This window comes from Drosophila pseudoobscura, chromosome X, assembly GCF_009870125.1.
Source record: "Drosophila pseudoobscura strain MV-25-SWS-2005 chromosome X, UCI_Dpse_MV25, whole genome shotgun sequence".
Lineage (NCBI taxonomy): Eukaryota > Metazoa > Arthropoda > Insecta > Diptera > Drosophilidae > Drosophila > Drosophila pseudoobscura.
The window spans coordinates 7,007,075-7,021,272 of record NC_046683.1 but is presented as its reverse complement, the minus strand read 5'-3'; the positions used below and the strand labels follow the sequence as shown (position 1 = coordinate 7,021,272).

The 14,198-nt window shown below is 47.2% G+C and overlaps 5 protein-coding genes across 6 annotated transcripts; 2 read left to right on the top strand and 3 right to left on the bottom strand.

The window, feature by feature from the left end:
• Window positions 1-15: 15 nt before the first annotated feature.
• RpL36 (ribosomal protein L36) lies at window positions 16-901 on the top strand. 2 transcript variants are annotated; one of them, XM_015186615.2, is made up of 3 exons: window positions 16-136; window positions 318-445; window positions 538-901. In XM_015186615.2, the coding sequence occupies exons 2-3, from the start codon at window positions 323-325 to the stop codon at window positions 760-762; spliced, it is 348 nt and encodes a 115-aa protein (XP_015042101.1). In that variant the 5' UTR covers window positions 16-136; window positions 318-322; the 3' UTR covers window positions 763-901. The 2 variants fall into 2 exon arrangements, with proteins under 2 accessions (XP_015042101.1, XP_001355137.1); XM_001355101.4 differs by having other exon boundaries at window positions 17-136; window positions 323-445.
• Window positions 902-1,261: 360 nt separating this feature from the next.
• On the bottom strand, window positions 1,262-3,485 carry Hinfp (Histone H4 transcription factor). Its single transcript, XM_001355102.4, has 3 exons — window positions 2,676-3,485; window positions 2,272-2,588; window positions 1,262-2,201 (listed from the first exon to the last, which is right to left on the bottom strand). Exons 1-3 carry the CDS (start codon window positions 3,319-3,321, stop codon window positions 1,803-1,805), a joined length of 1,362 nt encoding a protein of 453 aa, XP_001355138.3. The 5' UTR covers window positions 3,322-3,485; the 3' UTR covers window positions 1,262-1,802.
• A 2,044-nt stretch (window positions 3,486-5,529) lies between these two features.
• LOC4814837 (uncharacterized) lies at window positions 5,530-7,570 on the bottom strand. The gene is made up of 3 exons (XM_001355103.3): window positions 7,426-7,570; window positions 6,844-7,368; window positions 5,530-6,766 (listed from the first exon to the last, which is right to left on the bottom strand). The coding sequence occupies exons 1-3, from the start codon at window positions 7,457-7,459 to the stop codon at window positions 6,030-6,032; spliced, it is 1,296 nt and encodes a 431-aa protein (XP_001355139.1). The 5' UTR covers window positions 7,460-7,570; the 3' UTR covers window positions 5,530-6,029.
• A 366-nt stretch (window positions 7,571-7,936) lies between these two features.
• Window positions 7,937-9,063, top strand: LOC4815232 (uncharacterized). Its single transcript, XM_033382415.1, has 2 exons — window positions 7,937-8,430; window positions 8,520-9,063. Exons 1-2 carry the CDS (start codon window positions 8,206-8,208, stop codon window positions 8,844-8,846), a joined length of 552 nt encoding a protein of 183 aa, XP_033238306.1. The 5' UTR covers window positions 7,937-8,205; the 3' UTR covers window positions 8,847-9,063.
• fz4 (frizzled 4) lies at window positions 8,959-12,879 on the bottom strand. The gene is made up of 3 exons (XM_001355105.4): window positions 10,961-12,879; window positions 10,642-10,895; window positions 8,959-10,564 (listed from the first exon to the last, which is right to left on the bottom strand). Exons 1-3 carry the CDS (start codon window positions 12,004-12,006, stop codon window positions 9,636-9,638), a joined length of 2,229 nt encoding a protein of 742 aa, XP_001355141.3. The 5' UTR covers window positions 12,007-12,879; the 3' UTR covers window positions 8,959-9,635.
• Window positions 12,880-14,198: the final 1,319 nt, after the last annotated feature.

Below are 14,198 nucleotides of genomic sequence, written 5' to 3'. Positions count from 1 at the left end.
GAAAACAGCGACAACTTAGAAAATATCGAATTCATTTCTTTTGACAGTCGCGAAAAAGTATGGCAGCACTAGCGTCAGTAGCAATATTGCATCCGGTTAACTTTTTCCCTCTTTCCACCTTTTGACAGCAACTGAGGTAGGTCGATATGTGTATTATTCTACAAAAATAGTAGGCATCCGCGAATTGTTTGTGCAAATTGTAATTACAGTGCCAAGTTAATATGTAAACACAGTTAATCAACTGACTATTTTGCTCGAATCAATTAAAACAAAGCTGGAAAAGAATGTTTTTTTAATTTGTGTTTTGTTTGTTTCAGTGAAGATGGCTGTCCGCTACGAGCTGTGCATTGGCTTGAACAAAGGCCACAAGACCACCAAAGTCAAGAATGTCAAGTACACCGGAGACAAGAAGGTGAAGGGTCTGCGTGGATCTCGCTTGAAGAACGTACGTATTCCCCGGCACTGCCACCTATTGTTTATGCCCGCCATTTGTTTACATTGACTAATATTCCGTTTCCCCCCGTCCATCGGTTACAGATCCAAACCCGTCACACCAAGTTCATGCGCGACCTGGTCCGCGAAGTGGTGGGCCATGCCCCCTACGAGAAGCGTACCATGGAGTTGCTGAAGGTGTCCAAGGACAAGCGCGCTCTGAAGTTCTTGAAGCGCCGTCTGGGCACACACATCCGTGCCAAGAGGAAGCGTGAGGAGCTGTCCAACATCCTCACCCAGCTTAGGAAGGCTCAGACCCATGCCAAGTAAACTCCAAAGGAACGCGTCCCGCGATGTGTTTTTTTTTGTTTTCGTGACATGAGCAAACCTACAATATTCTATTTGAAGATGGAATCGTCTAAGAGGTTCCCAATATTAAAAAAACCCATATAAAAACCGTAAAACAAAACGATGTGTTTAATTTTTTTCAAGTGATTTCACATAACCTCACAAAGGTACTTTCAACCAAAAAAAAAAGTAGAAAAAGGTGCCAGAAAAAGAACAAAACCAATGTTGGGACTAAAGTCTGCCTGTTGTGCGATGAGAGAACCTCAGCCGAAAGAGACCTGCCTGCTATTGGTGGGACTAGGCTTTCTAGGTATTCCGCTCTCCCCCTAGTTGGAAGCAACCGCTTCCCGCAAGTCTCAAAAGTTGTGCATCAGGCAAAATATGGGTTTATTTATGCGTTTTTTGAACAGGAAAACACTAATCTATTTCCCCGACACTTTCTGCTTAAACAAAAGAAGAAAACAAAGAGCACACCCCGCAGTATTGACTGTATTTGGCCTTGTTTTATCCTTGGCTTGATATAATTTTATTGGTTTTTTATGCATAGCTTAATCCGTAAAGACGTAAAGCAACGCCACTGAAGACATTCGTAAATGGTTCAGAATAAAAGTTAAATGTACACTGAATCGATTGAAATGTGAGTTAAGCTGGGAATCTTAATCAGAATAAGCACAGGCATGCAGACGCACAGACTCCTCTAGCAATGGAAATGGCATAATGGGAGACCAGCAAGGACATTCATCCTTTGCTGGAATATCTGTGGCTAGGATCTACATTGATTTGAGTTTGTGGTTTTGTGCCAGGGCACGAGATCAGAAAGACGGTTAATACAAATCAGAGATTGGATTTCTCTGAACACTTGGAGGGGACACTTGACATTGAACTTAGGACTAAAAACGTGCAGGGAGTGGCATGAGTAGAAATAGCATCCTTAGTAATCTATGGGTATGACAATGGAGATGAGAACAGCCCTTGCATAGCATGATGAGTTTTTCAAATTGTTTTGTGGAGTGTTTGGAGCCTCAAAGCTCGTCAGTGAGGGTCGGGAGCGATATGATCACCTCGCCCACTAGTTGGGCTTCGTCCGGATCGTTGGAAACAATGATGCGACCGAACTCGGTGTTCGTTGGGTCCACAATCTCGTAGCAGCTGCCCGTCGACGGCTTCCCATCATGGATGCCGAAATGCGACTGCGGTGAGAGGATCTGTTCGGTAACCTCCATACTCTCGAGGCGCGTAGTCTCCAGCCGATAGAAGCCGTTCTCGTCCACGCGATATGTGAAGCGCTTGTGGCCTGATGGCAGAAGGAAGCCGTGCTTCTGCATTAAATGCGTTGACAGCGATTTGCCGCTCTTGAAGAACCGTTCGCAGCAATGGCAGGCATACAGAATGGGATTGTTGCCATGCACCTCCAGGAAGTGCTGCAAATGGAAGAGCGAGACAGATCGTGAGAATGAGGGGAAGCCACGAAAAACGCGTGCATTTGCTTACCCTCCGCATCTGTGCGTATGTCCGAACCGAGTACTGGCAGTCTGGGTGCTCGCACTGGTGCACCGTCTTGTTGTGTACGATCTCCACATGCTTGACCAGATCCGACTCCCGCACGCATCGCTTCTCGCACTCGTTACACTTCAGGGGCTTGTCCTTTAGGTGACGGTACCGGATGTGAGTGGTCAGGCCGCTGGCCGAGCTGCACGTCATGTCGCACATGGTGCACTTGAAGCCATTGATGTGCCGCAGCACATGGCTCCGGAGCAGCTTCTGTGTTGCGAAGAACTTGAAGCACTGGGCGCACTGAAAACTGTTTGCTGGAAGGCAGAAGGAAAGAACTGGATTAGCAATGGCTTGACAGCGGTACAGCGATGCAGAAGATTGGAATCGGGGGCGGGACTCACTGTTGTTATCCGGCTGGCGACGCAAGTGATCGAAAAGCGTAGTCTTGGTGCGAAAAACCTCGCCGCAGTGAAAACAGGCCACGAGCTTTTTGTTCGAATGGGTGCTGATGTGCTCGATGAGGCGATACTTGTTGTCCATCTGCTTGTGGCAGAGATTCCAGTTGCACTGCGTCTTGGGCCGCTCATCGTCGGGCGTCTTTTGGATGTCGTACTCGAAGAGGGCGTGCTTGACGATGTGGTCCTGGAATTCCACAATCGAGATGAACTCGCGCTTGCAATCCATCCAGCCGCAGTGGAAGTTCTGCTTGAGATCTGGCAGCTTGTCCTCCATGCGGGCGGGGCCACAGCAGGTGGGTATCTCTGGATGCTGGTCGCACTCGAGCTTGCCCTGGAGCAGCAGTTGGCTGTAGTAGCCGTGATAGTACGCGTGACGCTCGAACTCCACGGGACAGTTCGTCCGGAAGATGCAATCGTTCCATCTGCAGGCATGATCATCGTTCTGCTCGGCAGCATAAGTCTGTAGGTGCTCGGCTATGTGGGTGTTCAGGTTCCATTCGCCATTGCAGATCTCCTGGCAGTCCCGCCAGCCGCAGCACAGTGGCAGTTCGACGAGCTTCTTTCTTTTGCTCGCCGGCTGGTGGCTCATCGTGAAGCAGGGAATCTTTGTGAACTCGTCCGCGGCAGGCTCTGGGTGTGGTTTCGATGGCCACGGCTTCGGGGTTGCTTAATGTGATAGCAATCAAATTATTTCGAGCCAATCTTATCAATTTTCACTCCAGTGTGACCGCGGCCTATACCGTCCGACCATCAGCAATATACCAAAATATACCATAAATATACTGACTTATTGAAGTTCTATTAATCATATTCCTCGAGTTTGATATTCCTTCGAATATTATTAGCTAGATAGAACATTTAGCCATGCCCACATAGTTTTATCCAATTAATTAACATATTTTCTAATTGATGCGCTTATTTTAAATACTGGCTTTTATTGCATTTTGCGTAAAAAAGGTTATATCGAAAATGGTAAGAAAAAGCGAAAGAGGATGGTCGTTCATATTGTTCAATTTTGATATTCCGTTTAATATTACTAGCTAGATAGAATATTTAGCCATGCCCATATAGTTTTATACGATTGTTGAGTCAATTTTCTACATAACTGGCTTATTCTAAATACTTGGTTTTTCTATATTTTGACAAAACAAGGTTTAAACAAAATAGTTCAACAAAAAACAGTCGCTGGTATTTGAAAACAGGCTGCGAGTTAGCCGTAGTATAGGCCTTTGTATACCCTATTTCGTTAATGTAATATGAAGATAAAACGTAATTAATAAAGACCTTTTCTTAAATTGATATGTTTTAGACATATTCATGCATATGCATGCATCCCGATAGATATTCTTGGTCTCTGTAAGAATCTGTATATCTTTAAAATATCGTTGTTATAGCTTTAAAACAGAGACTGACTAGTTTCTGCATTAATTAGAGCCTGGAACGACAAACATTTCCGCAATTCTATAATATCCTTTTCCCTAGGGTATGAAAATAAGTGTTGCCCTCAATATTGTGTATGGAATGGGGCTCATTGTTGTCAACCGGTTCACAGAGAACTGATTCAAGTTCGGTTATCGACTGGATACGAGTGGCGCGCCAAATACAAATTGTTTGAAAGTGAACGAACGAAAAGAATTTAAATAAAATGTATTGGAATAAATGATACACGTAAGTACGATTTTTGAGCAAAAATTAAAAAAACCTGCGTATGGAAGTTTCTGTACCCTTTCTTCTTAAATATACCTTTGAATATGAAATTTAATAGATTGACGAAATTGACAAAATGTACCATGAGATATACAAGATTCATCGCAGGAGAATGGTGTGATTTTTTGATATAGGTGAAACCCGGATACATCCAGCATCATCCACCATCCGTCAAAAAGCAGTTTTCGATTCTTATTAAATGTTAAATATTAAATATTGACGATCTTTGGGGGGCGAGGGAGTAGGGAATATTATATATTATATATACATTATATACATTATATTATGCGTCGTATGTCCTCTATTACGGCTATTTAGGTTTTTGTGGTGAAGGATTAATGGAAGTGAGTGTCTGTTTGATTGGATTGGGGTATTTGTTTCAGGAGTTGGGAAATGTCATTGGAGTTGGGGCTTGGGGTGTATATGAGGGGATATTTGGACATAAGATTATGGGCCTGTAGGTTAAAGGCATAGGCTGACACATTGATGCTGTTTTGTGTCTACAGAATATATATTATTAGCTATTATATTCCATTGTGTTTTCATAAAAAAAAACTATTAAAAGTTTTCCCATATTATCCTAAAATATTCTCTTTTATGACTTCCCAGCTATCAATTGAATTCTATCCATTCTAACTATGGATATACATATGTATCTCCTAGGTGGAGCGATTCCTTTCCCTTACTATTTTATTGAAGTCTTTCATATCTAAGACTATTCTATTCTGGAATACTGATTCTGGGTGTGTGAAATAACGAGGTAAAACAAGAGCATGTCGGTCGGTCGCCTGCTGATCCCAAAGTGTTGAGATCCACAGAGGTTTCTATGGGAAGATGATCCCCAGGTTATGAGTATATGCATCTGTATGAGATGAAAGTAGTCGAAAATTATGTTGCACTCTATTGTTTCATCTATACTTTGAAATTATATTTTATATTTTCAAATTCGACACAACTCGTTTTTTATGCAATAAATATAGGTACATATGTATGTTTATACTCTAGAATGTGTACCAGCGGTGTTCACATTTCTTCCGAAGGCCGATACCAGCTAGAAAAAAAGGTGCCCGCTGTATTAGATCATTAAATGTTAAGCCATTCGTTCCTCAAATTAGGACAAATTGATTTATTGAGGTTATCAAGGATCGCAGTCCAATCTGCTTAGCACACCGAATCTGAAGAAGCAATCAAATATAACTTAGATACACTCTCTCTGTTCTATGAGATGTTCTATCGAGTATCAAATGTTTGGGAAAGTTTTCCACTACATTTTTAGTTGGGATTGGATTTAATCTGGAATATTCCCTTCGCGTAGCAAGGGGCATTAGGAGGAGAAGAGAAGCGAAGGAGGAGAGAATTCCATGACATATTCCACATTAATCGTTGTAGCCTAAAATAATCACCTAATACTTAATTTACATAAATATGTATACACTTTGCCGTTTGCCACTCCCGCGAAGCTCAGTCCATGATGATACAGATCTCCCCGCTTCCATTCTTGTCGCTCTGTTGGCCATGTGGAAGATTGGTTGGCTGGAAGTGTACTGTGTGTATTGTGTGTGTGTGTGTGTGTGTGCTTTTGTGTTGGATTCAGAGTCCTGGCATCACGTATGCAATGTTGTCCAGCGTGTTGGCCAGATTGTTACGCAGCTGAGGCTTGTTCTCCAGGCCCGGTATCTGCGTGGTCATGCAGAGAAGCGGTCCCATGGAGCAGAGCAGGCTGTCCAGCAGCACGGAGAGGCTGCCCGAGAGGGCCACATGTCCGTTGTGCTTCTTGAGACGCTCCCCGATCACCGTGAGGCTCTCGCCGAGCAGCTTTAAGTGGGCCGCCGCGTCGATGGCCCCGATATTGGATTTCTCTGACGGCAGCTGATACTCGCGCTGGCTCCCCGTGCCCGTTCCCGGCGACAGCTCTGTGTCCGACGGCGAGTTCAGCAATGCCGGTGGCTTTTTCCCTGGCAAAGATCTTATGGTAGCCGATGGCAGACGGCCTCTGCAGCTGCGGGTTGTGTTGCGCCGCGGTCCACTAGTCACTGTCGCTGTCGATGTCGGAGTTGATGGCGCAGTAGTCGCCGACTCCAGTCGATCGGCGGCCAGTTTCCTGGTGCGGCTTGTCGTTGCACGGTTTACGAAGTTCCCCTCGGGAGCTGGCGCCTCTGGGGCGACAGTGCTCCCATTGTTGGCTGTGGGCAGGGGCGGAAGACCGTTCTTCTCGCGTGCCCGGGCCTTTGTGGACTGGACCTTTGCCTTTCGTCGCCAGGCAATCTTCTCCCTATTCGAAACATTCGCCCACAGCTCGCTGAGTCGTCTGGCGGCATTGGAAAAGTCTAAGGGACACATACAAAAGTTTGATTCAGAGGATTTATTTACTTCAATGCCCCCCAATAAGGGTTTGAGCACTTACCCAGATCCTGGAAGTCCCGCTTGCGAATCTCCCGCGCCCACAGGCTGTAGGCTGTGTAACGCGTCTTTCCCTTGTCCTTGCGATACGGCTTCCCGGTGACCACTTTGCCAGCCTTGAGTATCTTGCGATTGTTTGTCTTCTCGCGCATGTAGAGACTCTGGCGCATGGTGGAATCGTTATTGCTGGCCTCAGCTTCGACGCCGTCGACCAGATCCTGCACCAGGTTGTCCAGCTCGTCGTCGGAATTCATCAGCACGATGCCCATTGTCGGGGCGGGTATGTGTAATTCTGTCTCGGATAGATTGTGATCATCAAAGAGCATTTCACTCTCGAGTGCCCGCTCCAGTTCTGCCTCGCGTTCCCTCAGGGCGTTCGGTGGGCGCCCTCGACCTGGATACCGGGCTGGCGGCCTTCCTTGGCCGCGTCTTGCCTTCTTCTCAACCTCCTCCGGTGATTCGAAGTCTAACAGTTTCGACGACTTTTTGCGTACGCGTCCACTCCTTGAGATGCCTGTGACCTGAAAATCTAATGAGGCAGACCTTAAATGACGGCACTGGATGGGATTCAGTTTGAATACGTTACCCTTGGCTACTTGATAAAATGTAGGCGACTCCATAATTGGACGCAACTTTGCTGCCCCACAACGGAAGCAATTGTTTTTTTTTTGTAGACTAAAATGGGGGGTGAAGAAGAAGACAGAAATCAGCTGCTTGGTGTGACCAGGGCGCAGCATTGCCTCGACGCAGTATGAAAAACAAAATGGATGGGTTCGCTGCTATCAGAAAATCAAATTAACTAATTGCGAAATATAGAATGTTTGGATACTGGTTGCATGCTTATTTTTTGGCCCACGAGTTGTATACGAAATTGTTGTTATTCATTGTATTTGTGGGAGATTTCTAGCTGAGACTATGTTTATTGTACGCGCTGGTCAAGCGGTATTTTAACGCTTCACAGCCCCTGGTCACACTGCCTTACTGTTGATTTGTTTGTGTGCAAGGGGTAGGGGGAGGCCAGCCACCAGCAGGGAAGAACAAGCAGAAGCAGAAGCAGTAGAGAGCGGCATTTATTTTATTGATTTGCAAACCACTGAGAATGTTCCATGGCACGCGATGCAAGGCGATTGTGAGTCGCCGGCCCCGAACCCAAGGACATCATTTCCCCCCTCGCTGTATTTGGTGAAGCGACTTTAACGTGTTTTCATGACCAAAAACAGCGGCTGTCGCCCCGTGTTCAAATCCAAACGGACATCACACACAAAAACTCACTCCGTGCGCGACATTCAAAGCACTAAGTATTCATCACTATCATCATCAACTGTTTTAAGTGACTTTGGGACTAGAATAAGGATTAACTATTAGCATGTCGGTGGCTTCAGCAAATGGCTTCAGCGCCGGAAGCGGCGGCGGCGGCGGTGGCGGTGGTGGCGGCATCAGCGAGACCGATAATGTCTCCGCCCTTGAACTGCAATCGAATCGACGCATGCTGTACTTCAGTGACGGAGTCATGGAGGAGCTCTCCTCATCCAGCGATAGTGAGACAGAGGCCGACGTCCCCGATAAGTGCTACAATGTCCAGTTGGACGAGGTGCGTCATTCTATTGCTCTAATCCTCTATATGTTGCCACCCTGCGACTAACGTGACTCATTTCTCATGTGTGTTTGTTGCCTTTGCAGCGCGAAATGGCGTTGGGGCCGCGCCTACGCTACAAGGCCAGCCGCGTGGGAAATAAATTCTTAGCCGGCATCGACTATGTGGGCGGTGGCCTGGCCTCCTTGCTGGGCATCACCAGCGCCAAGTATGCCACCGAAATGGAGAACTACCAAAGGGCCAAAATACAACTCGACGAGGACCTTGACAACAATTGGCAGCCCCAGCGCTCGCAGAACAACAATCACCACAACATGAATCGCAACGAGACCATCGTGCTGTGTGCCCCGGCACGCAGCGGGGGGGCGCCGACATCAGATGTCCCCCAGCCCGAGCAGCAGGGCCGGCAATAGTAGGTGCTCGCTCGCTCGCTCATCAGGTGGAAAAGGGTTCAGAGAGAAAGAGAGAGAGAGAGAGATTTTGATACTCCTTTTTACAAAATGGTAAAACCAAAACGCGATGATATTCAACTTTTCGACACACTTTATTCGCTAGCAAATAAGTTACATATAATAAAAGAAGTATAATTACTACGAAAAAAAACCATCGTTAGTATACGAATATATCGAATATATATGTATATTTGTATTGTATTCCCCTTAAAGCTAATGGCACACTGAATACAGTTTAGGAATTAATGCTAGCATTACACATTAATACGATTGCGTTCCCATTAAGTACACTTTCGGTTCGTTCGGTGTTCGGTTCGATTTGTGGCGTGGCTCGAGCCAGAGAGGGAGAGGGAGAAGGAGGGAGGGAGGAGGAGGACACAGCAAAGTCTCGGGGCCTCTGCTTTTGAGGACATGAACATGCGTATCACAGTATTTGGTTGCTGCGTTGTTTCTCCACGAAAAAAAAAACAAAACAAAAGAACGGCAAGAATGGTTAAGAATTAAGTACAACGCCAAGGGAAGGAATAGGAACAGGAACAGGAATAAAGGATCGTCATTAAGGGACATATACACAGTACATACAACAAATAGGGATTGCGATAAGGCGAAACGCATTGATTTTGACTAGCACTCAACGAATAATCCACGAGGCAGAATCAGTGGGATCCATTAAATGGGTGGGGGGCATTGATATAACCATTGATATATCCAAATCATAATTTAGTTGAAACCCTTTCTAGATGCGGAATCTCAGAGCAGCGTCTCATCCCCATAGCGATGCATTTGGGGATAGTAGTTGCTGTGGTGGCTGTACTTCTGGCTACCCGCTGGATAATACAGACGATGGGAGGAGGAAGAGTGCTGCTGCTGCTGCTGCTTCTGCTGGTGATGATGATGATGATGGTGCGGCTGCAGTTGCTGGGGACTGTGACGATGATGGTGCTGCTGCGGCTGGTGGTGGTGGTGGTGATGATGGTGCGAACTGCTGCTGCGGCCTAGGGAGTAGTTTGATATTTGATTGAGCGAAATGGAGCCAGCTCCTGGTGGGGGGGACTTGTGCTTGTAGGGACTGGGCAGCGGGGCACTGGCCATCGACTGGTGCGAGGGCCGCACCGAATGATAGGAGACAACGGTGCTGCTGCAGGCGGCATGCGATCCCCGGGAGCTGCTCTGCCCATCCAAATGGTGCATCTGCAGCTGCTGCTGGTGTTGGGCTGCAGCCGCCGCAGCGGCCGACTGCTTCTGCGGACGCATTGATATCTGGCGCTTGTACATGGTGGATATGCTGGGACCGAGGACCCAGGCAAAGCAGCAAATGCCCAGCATCAGCTCCATGAAGGCGCGCACCAGGAAGGGCCACAGCGGTGTGCTCGTCTCCCCCGAACTCAGCCAAATGTCGATGTTGGCAAACTCATAAATGACCGCTAGCAGCAGCAGGGCACTGGCCAGCCCGTAGATGAACAGGAAGATCCCGATACCCGAACTGCTGTGGGCACTCAACTGCTGCAGCTGCTGCTGGAGGCTCAGGGAGTTGGTGTTGCGCAGGATCTCCTTGTTGCGGCAGTGCACCAGGTAGCCGGATATCAGATTCATCGAGCCAAAGATCCAGTAGATAAAGACGGGCGTCGCCACCAGCACCTGCAGGGCCCTGTCCGACTGGTTGCCCACAAAGCAGGCGCCTGCAAAGGAATGGAACCCAGGCATCACACATTAGATTCAATCTTCGTCTTCAGTATCGCCTGCATCTCAATCTTACCCAGCAATTCGTCGGCATCCACATAACGGAACACTATGACGGCGGCCGTTTGGAAGGCCGGCAGACCCCAGGCCACGAAGCAAACAAAATTATTCTGGGCAAGATTCTGATGGGCACTCGCCTTGGCAGCCATTCTTTGAGCCGCCTGGCTGACGGGACTGCCGCCGTAGGTGGACGGTATGGCCACGTGCCCCTTGGAATCGGGACTGTGGCGGCGTATATCTCGATGCCAGCCCAGACAGAGGATGGCCCACCTGCAAGCGGAGATCACAGGGGATTGAATCGGGGATTAGTCGGAAATTACGGGAGAAATCCTTACCAGGCACAGGCAGCCATTCCGAAGTAGTAGCGCAGCAGGAAGACACTCGCACAGGCCGCATTGGACAGGCCATCGACGCTGAGGAGGGACTCGTTGGGCGCCTGGGGATCAGTGCCGCAGGCGGTGCCCGTGCGACCAACGATAAAGCGTACGGTCCAGCCGATGGTGACCATGTTGTGGCACCAGATCGAAGGTGTGAGCAGGCGCGACCACTTGGCGCTGGCCAGCTTGCTGTCGTCGCCGACCAGAAGGCACAGGGTGGCCACAAATGCCAGGCCGAGAGCGGCATAGGCCCAGGTGGAGACCCAGATCTCGGAGATATGCTTCTCGCTGGGTGTGAACAGGATATCCGCCTCGCAGAGTGGCGCACAGCGACCGGAACGCGGCAGCTTCACATACAGATGGGATTTGCCCAATCCCGAACAGTCCAGTGGCAGCTTGCCGCCTCCCATTCCCACTCCGCCAGCGCCGATGCTGCCACCGCCAGCCACCGGGCCGTAGAGCTCATGCTCCTGCATGGGCAAATGCATCTCGCCCGGCCCCTCCATGCACATGGTCTCGTGGTTGTTCTCCCTGGGAAAACGATCACAGTCGAGGGCCTTCGGCCAGGGGAAGCCGAATCCCTGCAGCACGGGATGGCAGCGAATCCTCACCGACTCGCACAGACTCTGACATGGTCCGATCGCGTGCACCGGCGCCTTGGGGGTGCACATGGGCACGTAGGCGGCGCACAGGAATAGCTTCAGCTGGGAGCTGCAGTCGTACTCGATCAGCGGCGCGAACGTCTGCAGCGTGTACTCCACATCCGTCTGCAGCTCGTGACCCACAAGATTGGGCATGGAGGTTTCATTGTAGCCGATCCCACGGCACATCTCAATTCGTATGGTTTCGCACTGCCGGAATGTGGGGGGTGGCATCTCTGGCGGGGAGCTGGAACTGGCACTGGCACTGGAGGTGGAGCTGTTGCTGGCGAAGAGTACGGCCCTGGCATTTGGAATCGGGAATAGCAGGAGGAGCATCATCAACAGTTGGAGGAGCAGTGGCATCGTGTTTCGTGCGTCTGTCTGTCCCACTGCAAATCGATGTTATCTCTGGTTTCCCCTTATGCAGATCCTAATTCTGCTGCTGCTGCTTCTGTTGCTTATGCTGATGCAGAGAACCTGTTCCTCTCTCACGGTTCTCGGTTTCTTGTTTCTCAGCTCCTGACCATTGCAGCCGTCTCTCTCTCTCCCTCTCTTCCTTCTCTTTTCGGCTGCCACGAAACGTTGTTTTTGTTATTCTTGTTCTTGTTCTTGTTTGTTGTTGCTCGTTGTTGTTGCGGCGGCGGCTCCCCTTGTCAAGTCGTTAACTACCTTTCGCGTCGTTCTTGTTATCGTTGCCCCAGCCGCTGCCGCGCTCTGGTTCTGCTTATGTCTGCCACCTCTGGGGCCGCTGTCGCTGTCGTTGCCGTTGCCCCCACCCCCCGCTGCCGTTATCCAAAACTAGTTTCTGCCTTCTCCTCCTCCTGCCAGCCACACGGCAGAACACCACACAATTCCGTATGCAGATTATCTTTTTAGAGCAGAAAATGTCATCCGTTGCATATGGCTTCCTCCTTATATGATTTTGTGCACTCCACTATCAACTTTATTCTGGTGTTTCCTTATAAATTCCGCAGGTATTAATTGATAGCAGATCAATTGTGTTTTCATGAATTGGAATTTTTCGTTTTTCTTTTTCGTTGTTTGTTTATGTATATGCCTATATATTTGGCATACAAAACACTCCGTGGGCTACGGTGTGGGCAGACTTTAATTTATATTAATTTATCTAAAAAGCAAAACAAAAAACAAAAAAAACTATAGTCAATAATAAACTCTACACGGTTACTACGCGGTTGCTACACGTTTACTACATAATGGAAGGAAAATGAGGGTACGGACAAGAGGTGAAAAGGCCCAGAAAATGCAACCGCATGCAAGGTAAAATACATCCCTTGGGACAAGGTATATTGTCCTCACACGCGAGGTGAAGTGTTTACGAACCTTTCAATTTTCCTTGCCTTGTTTTGGTCTGTTGTCATACCCCTTTCTATAGGCCATTTAAAATTACGACTCATTTTTTCGTTGTATCATGAGCGTCTGATCCTCAGAAATATACCACAATATACCGTCTCATTTTTAACGTATACGGATGATGAAGCCGAACTTAGCCTTAAGCCCCCTTGTCAGCCGTCTATTTAAACAGTTCAACAGTCCAAAGAGAAATTGATACGTATTGATCACAACCATACTGTATTAGTGCTGCAACTCAATTTCGACGTCAAAATATACCAAAAAGTATATACCAAAAATACCGTGAATGATCACCCTGTTCTCTACATCGGCTATGCGAAATCAGCTGCAGCCCGTACTGTTAAAAGTGGCTAATAAGCTAGAAATGTAACAAATATATATAAAATTTGTGCCGTTGGTGTTTTTATTTATATATTAAACACTTTCGTAAGATGGCATTCAATATATTCATTAATTTTACTGAATACTCATTCAACTCGAGGGCTCATACTCGAAGGCACTAGAACACGAGAGGGAGAGAATTCGATTCGCAAATTAAGCAATGGGCTCTAATAGTTTGTTTTTCACGCACCTTTAACATTTATTAATGTAATGAAGTAGAATGTAGAAAGTAGAATGAAGAGAACTGTAAGTCTAACTGACTTGTAAACTCTTAAATATATAAGATCCAAGCTAATGGATATATAAACAAATTTGATTATAGTTTAAGTAAAAATGATTTCTAATACTAAATAAAATAAGCTAATAGTAAATCTTTTACAAAAACTCAGCGTGGAATAATCTCAGATCCAGTGGTCACGATAGCCAGAATTTGCTGGAAGTACTAAAAAAAATGCCAGATATTGGCTAAAAGAAGCCAAAATGGTAGCACTGATCTGGTGCAGCAGTGGTGATTTCGATAGCAGACCCCACCTGGCGACTTTTGCGGGAACCTGCTGAAGCTTTTTCAATTCTTTTCAAGGGTAAAAGCTTTTCTTTTTGGCGCGTGTTTTGCATGTGAGAGCTTTTTGAAATTTATTTCAGGTATTATTTGATTTCTATATAGATCCCTTACATAATGCCCCCTGAACAAAAAACAGAGTAGCGACCAGTGGAGTTATTAATAGTTCTGGTAAAAGCAGCGCGCGTTGTAGGTGAAGGCATTAACAATCATCACACACGCATTCCCATAGCCTTTTGTTGTT

Coding starts and splice junctions, on each gene's coding strand:
- LOC4815232 (XM_033382415.1), top strand. CDS start 8,206: ATGTCGGTGGCTTCAGCAAATGGCTTCAGCGCCGGAAGCGGCGGCGGC. Junction 8,431..8,519: donor ACAATGTCCAGTTGGACGAG/GTGCGTCATTCT, acceptor TTGCCTTTGCAG/CGCGAAATGGCGTTGGGGCC.
- RpL36 (XM_015186615.2), top strand. CDS start 323: ATGGCTGTCCGCTACGAGCTGTGCATTGGCTTGAACAAAGGCCACAAG. Junction 446..537: donor GTGGATCTCGCTTGAAGAAC/GTACGTATTCCC, acceptor CATCGGTTACAG/ATCCAAACCCGTCACACCAA.
- LOC4814837 (XM_001355103.3), bottom strand. CDS start 7,459: ATGGAGTCGCCTACATTTTATCAAGTAGCCAAGG. Junction 7,369..7,425: donor ATTTTATCAAGTAGCCAAGG/GTAACGTATTCA, acceptor CTGCCTCATTAG/ATTTTCAGGTCACAGGCATC. Junction 6,767..6,843: donor GCGGGACTTCCAGGATCTGG/GTAAGTGCTCAA, acceptor TGTGTCCCTTAG/ACTTTTCCAATGCCGCCAGA.
- Hinfp (XM_001355102.4), bottom strand. CDS start 3,321: ATGAGCCACCAGCCGGCGAGCAAAAGAAAGAAGCTCGTCGAACTGCCA. Junction 2,589..2,675: donor TCGCCAGCCGGATAACAACA/GTGAGTCCCGCC, acceptor TCTGCCTTCCAG/CAAACAGTTTTCAGTGCGCC. Junction 2,202..2,271: donor CATACGCACAGATGCGGAGG/GTAAGCAAATGC, acceptor TTCCATTTGCAG/CACTTCCTGGAGGTGCATGG.
- fz4 (XM_001355105.4), bottom strand. CDS start 12,006: ATGCCACTGCTCCTCCAACTGTTGATGATGCTCCTCCTGCTATTCCCG. Junction 10,896..10,960: donor GGAATGGCTGCCTGTGCCTG/GTAAGGATTTCT, acceptor CTCCGCTTGCAG/GTGGGCCATCCTCTGTCTGG. Junction 10,565..10,641: donor GGATGCCGACGAATTGCTGG/GTAAGATTGAGA, acceptor ATTCCTTTGCAG/GCGCCTGCTTTGTGGGCAAC.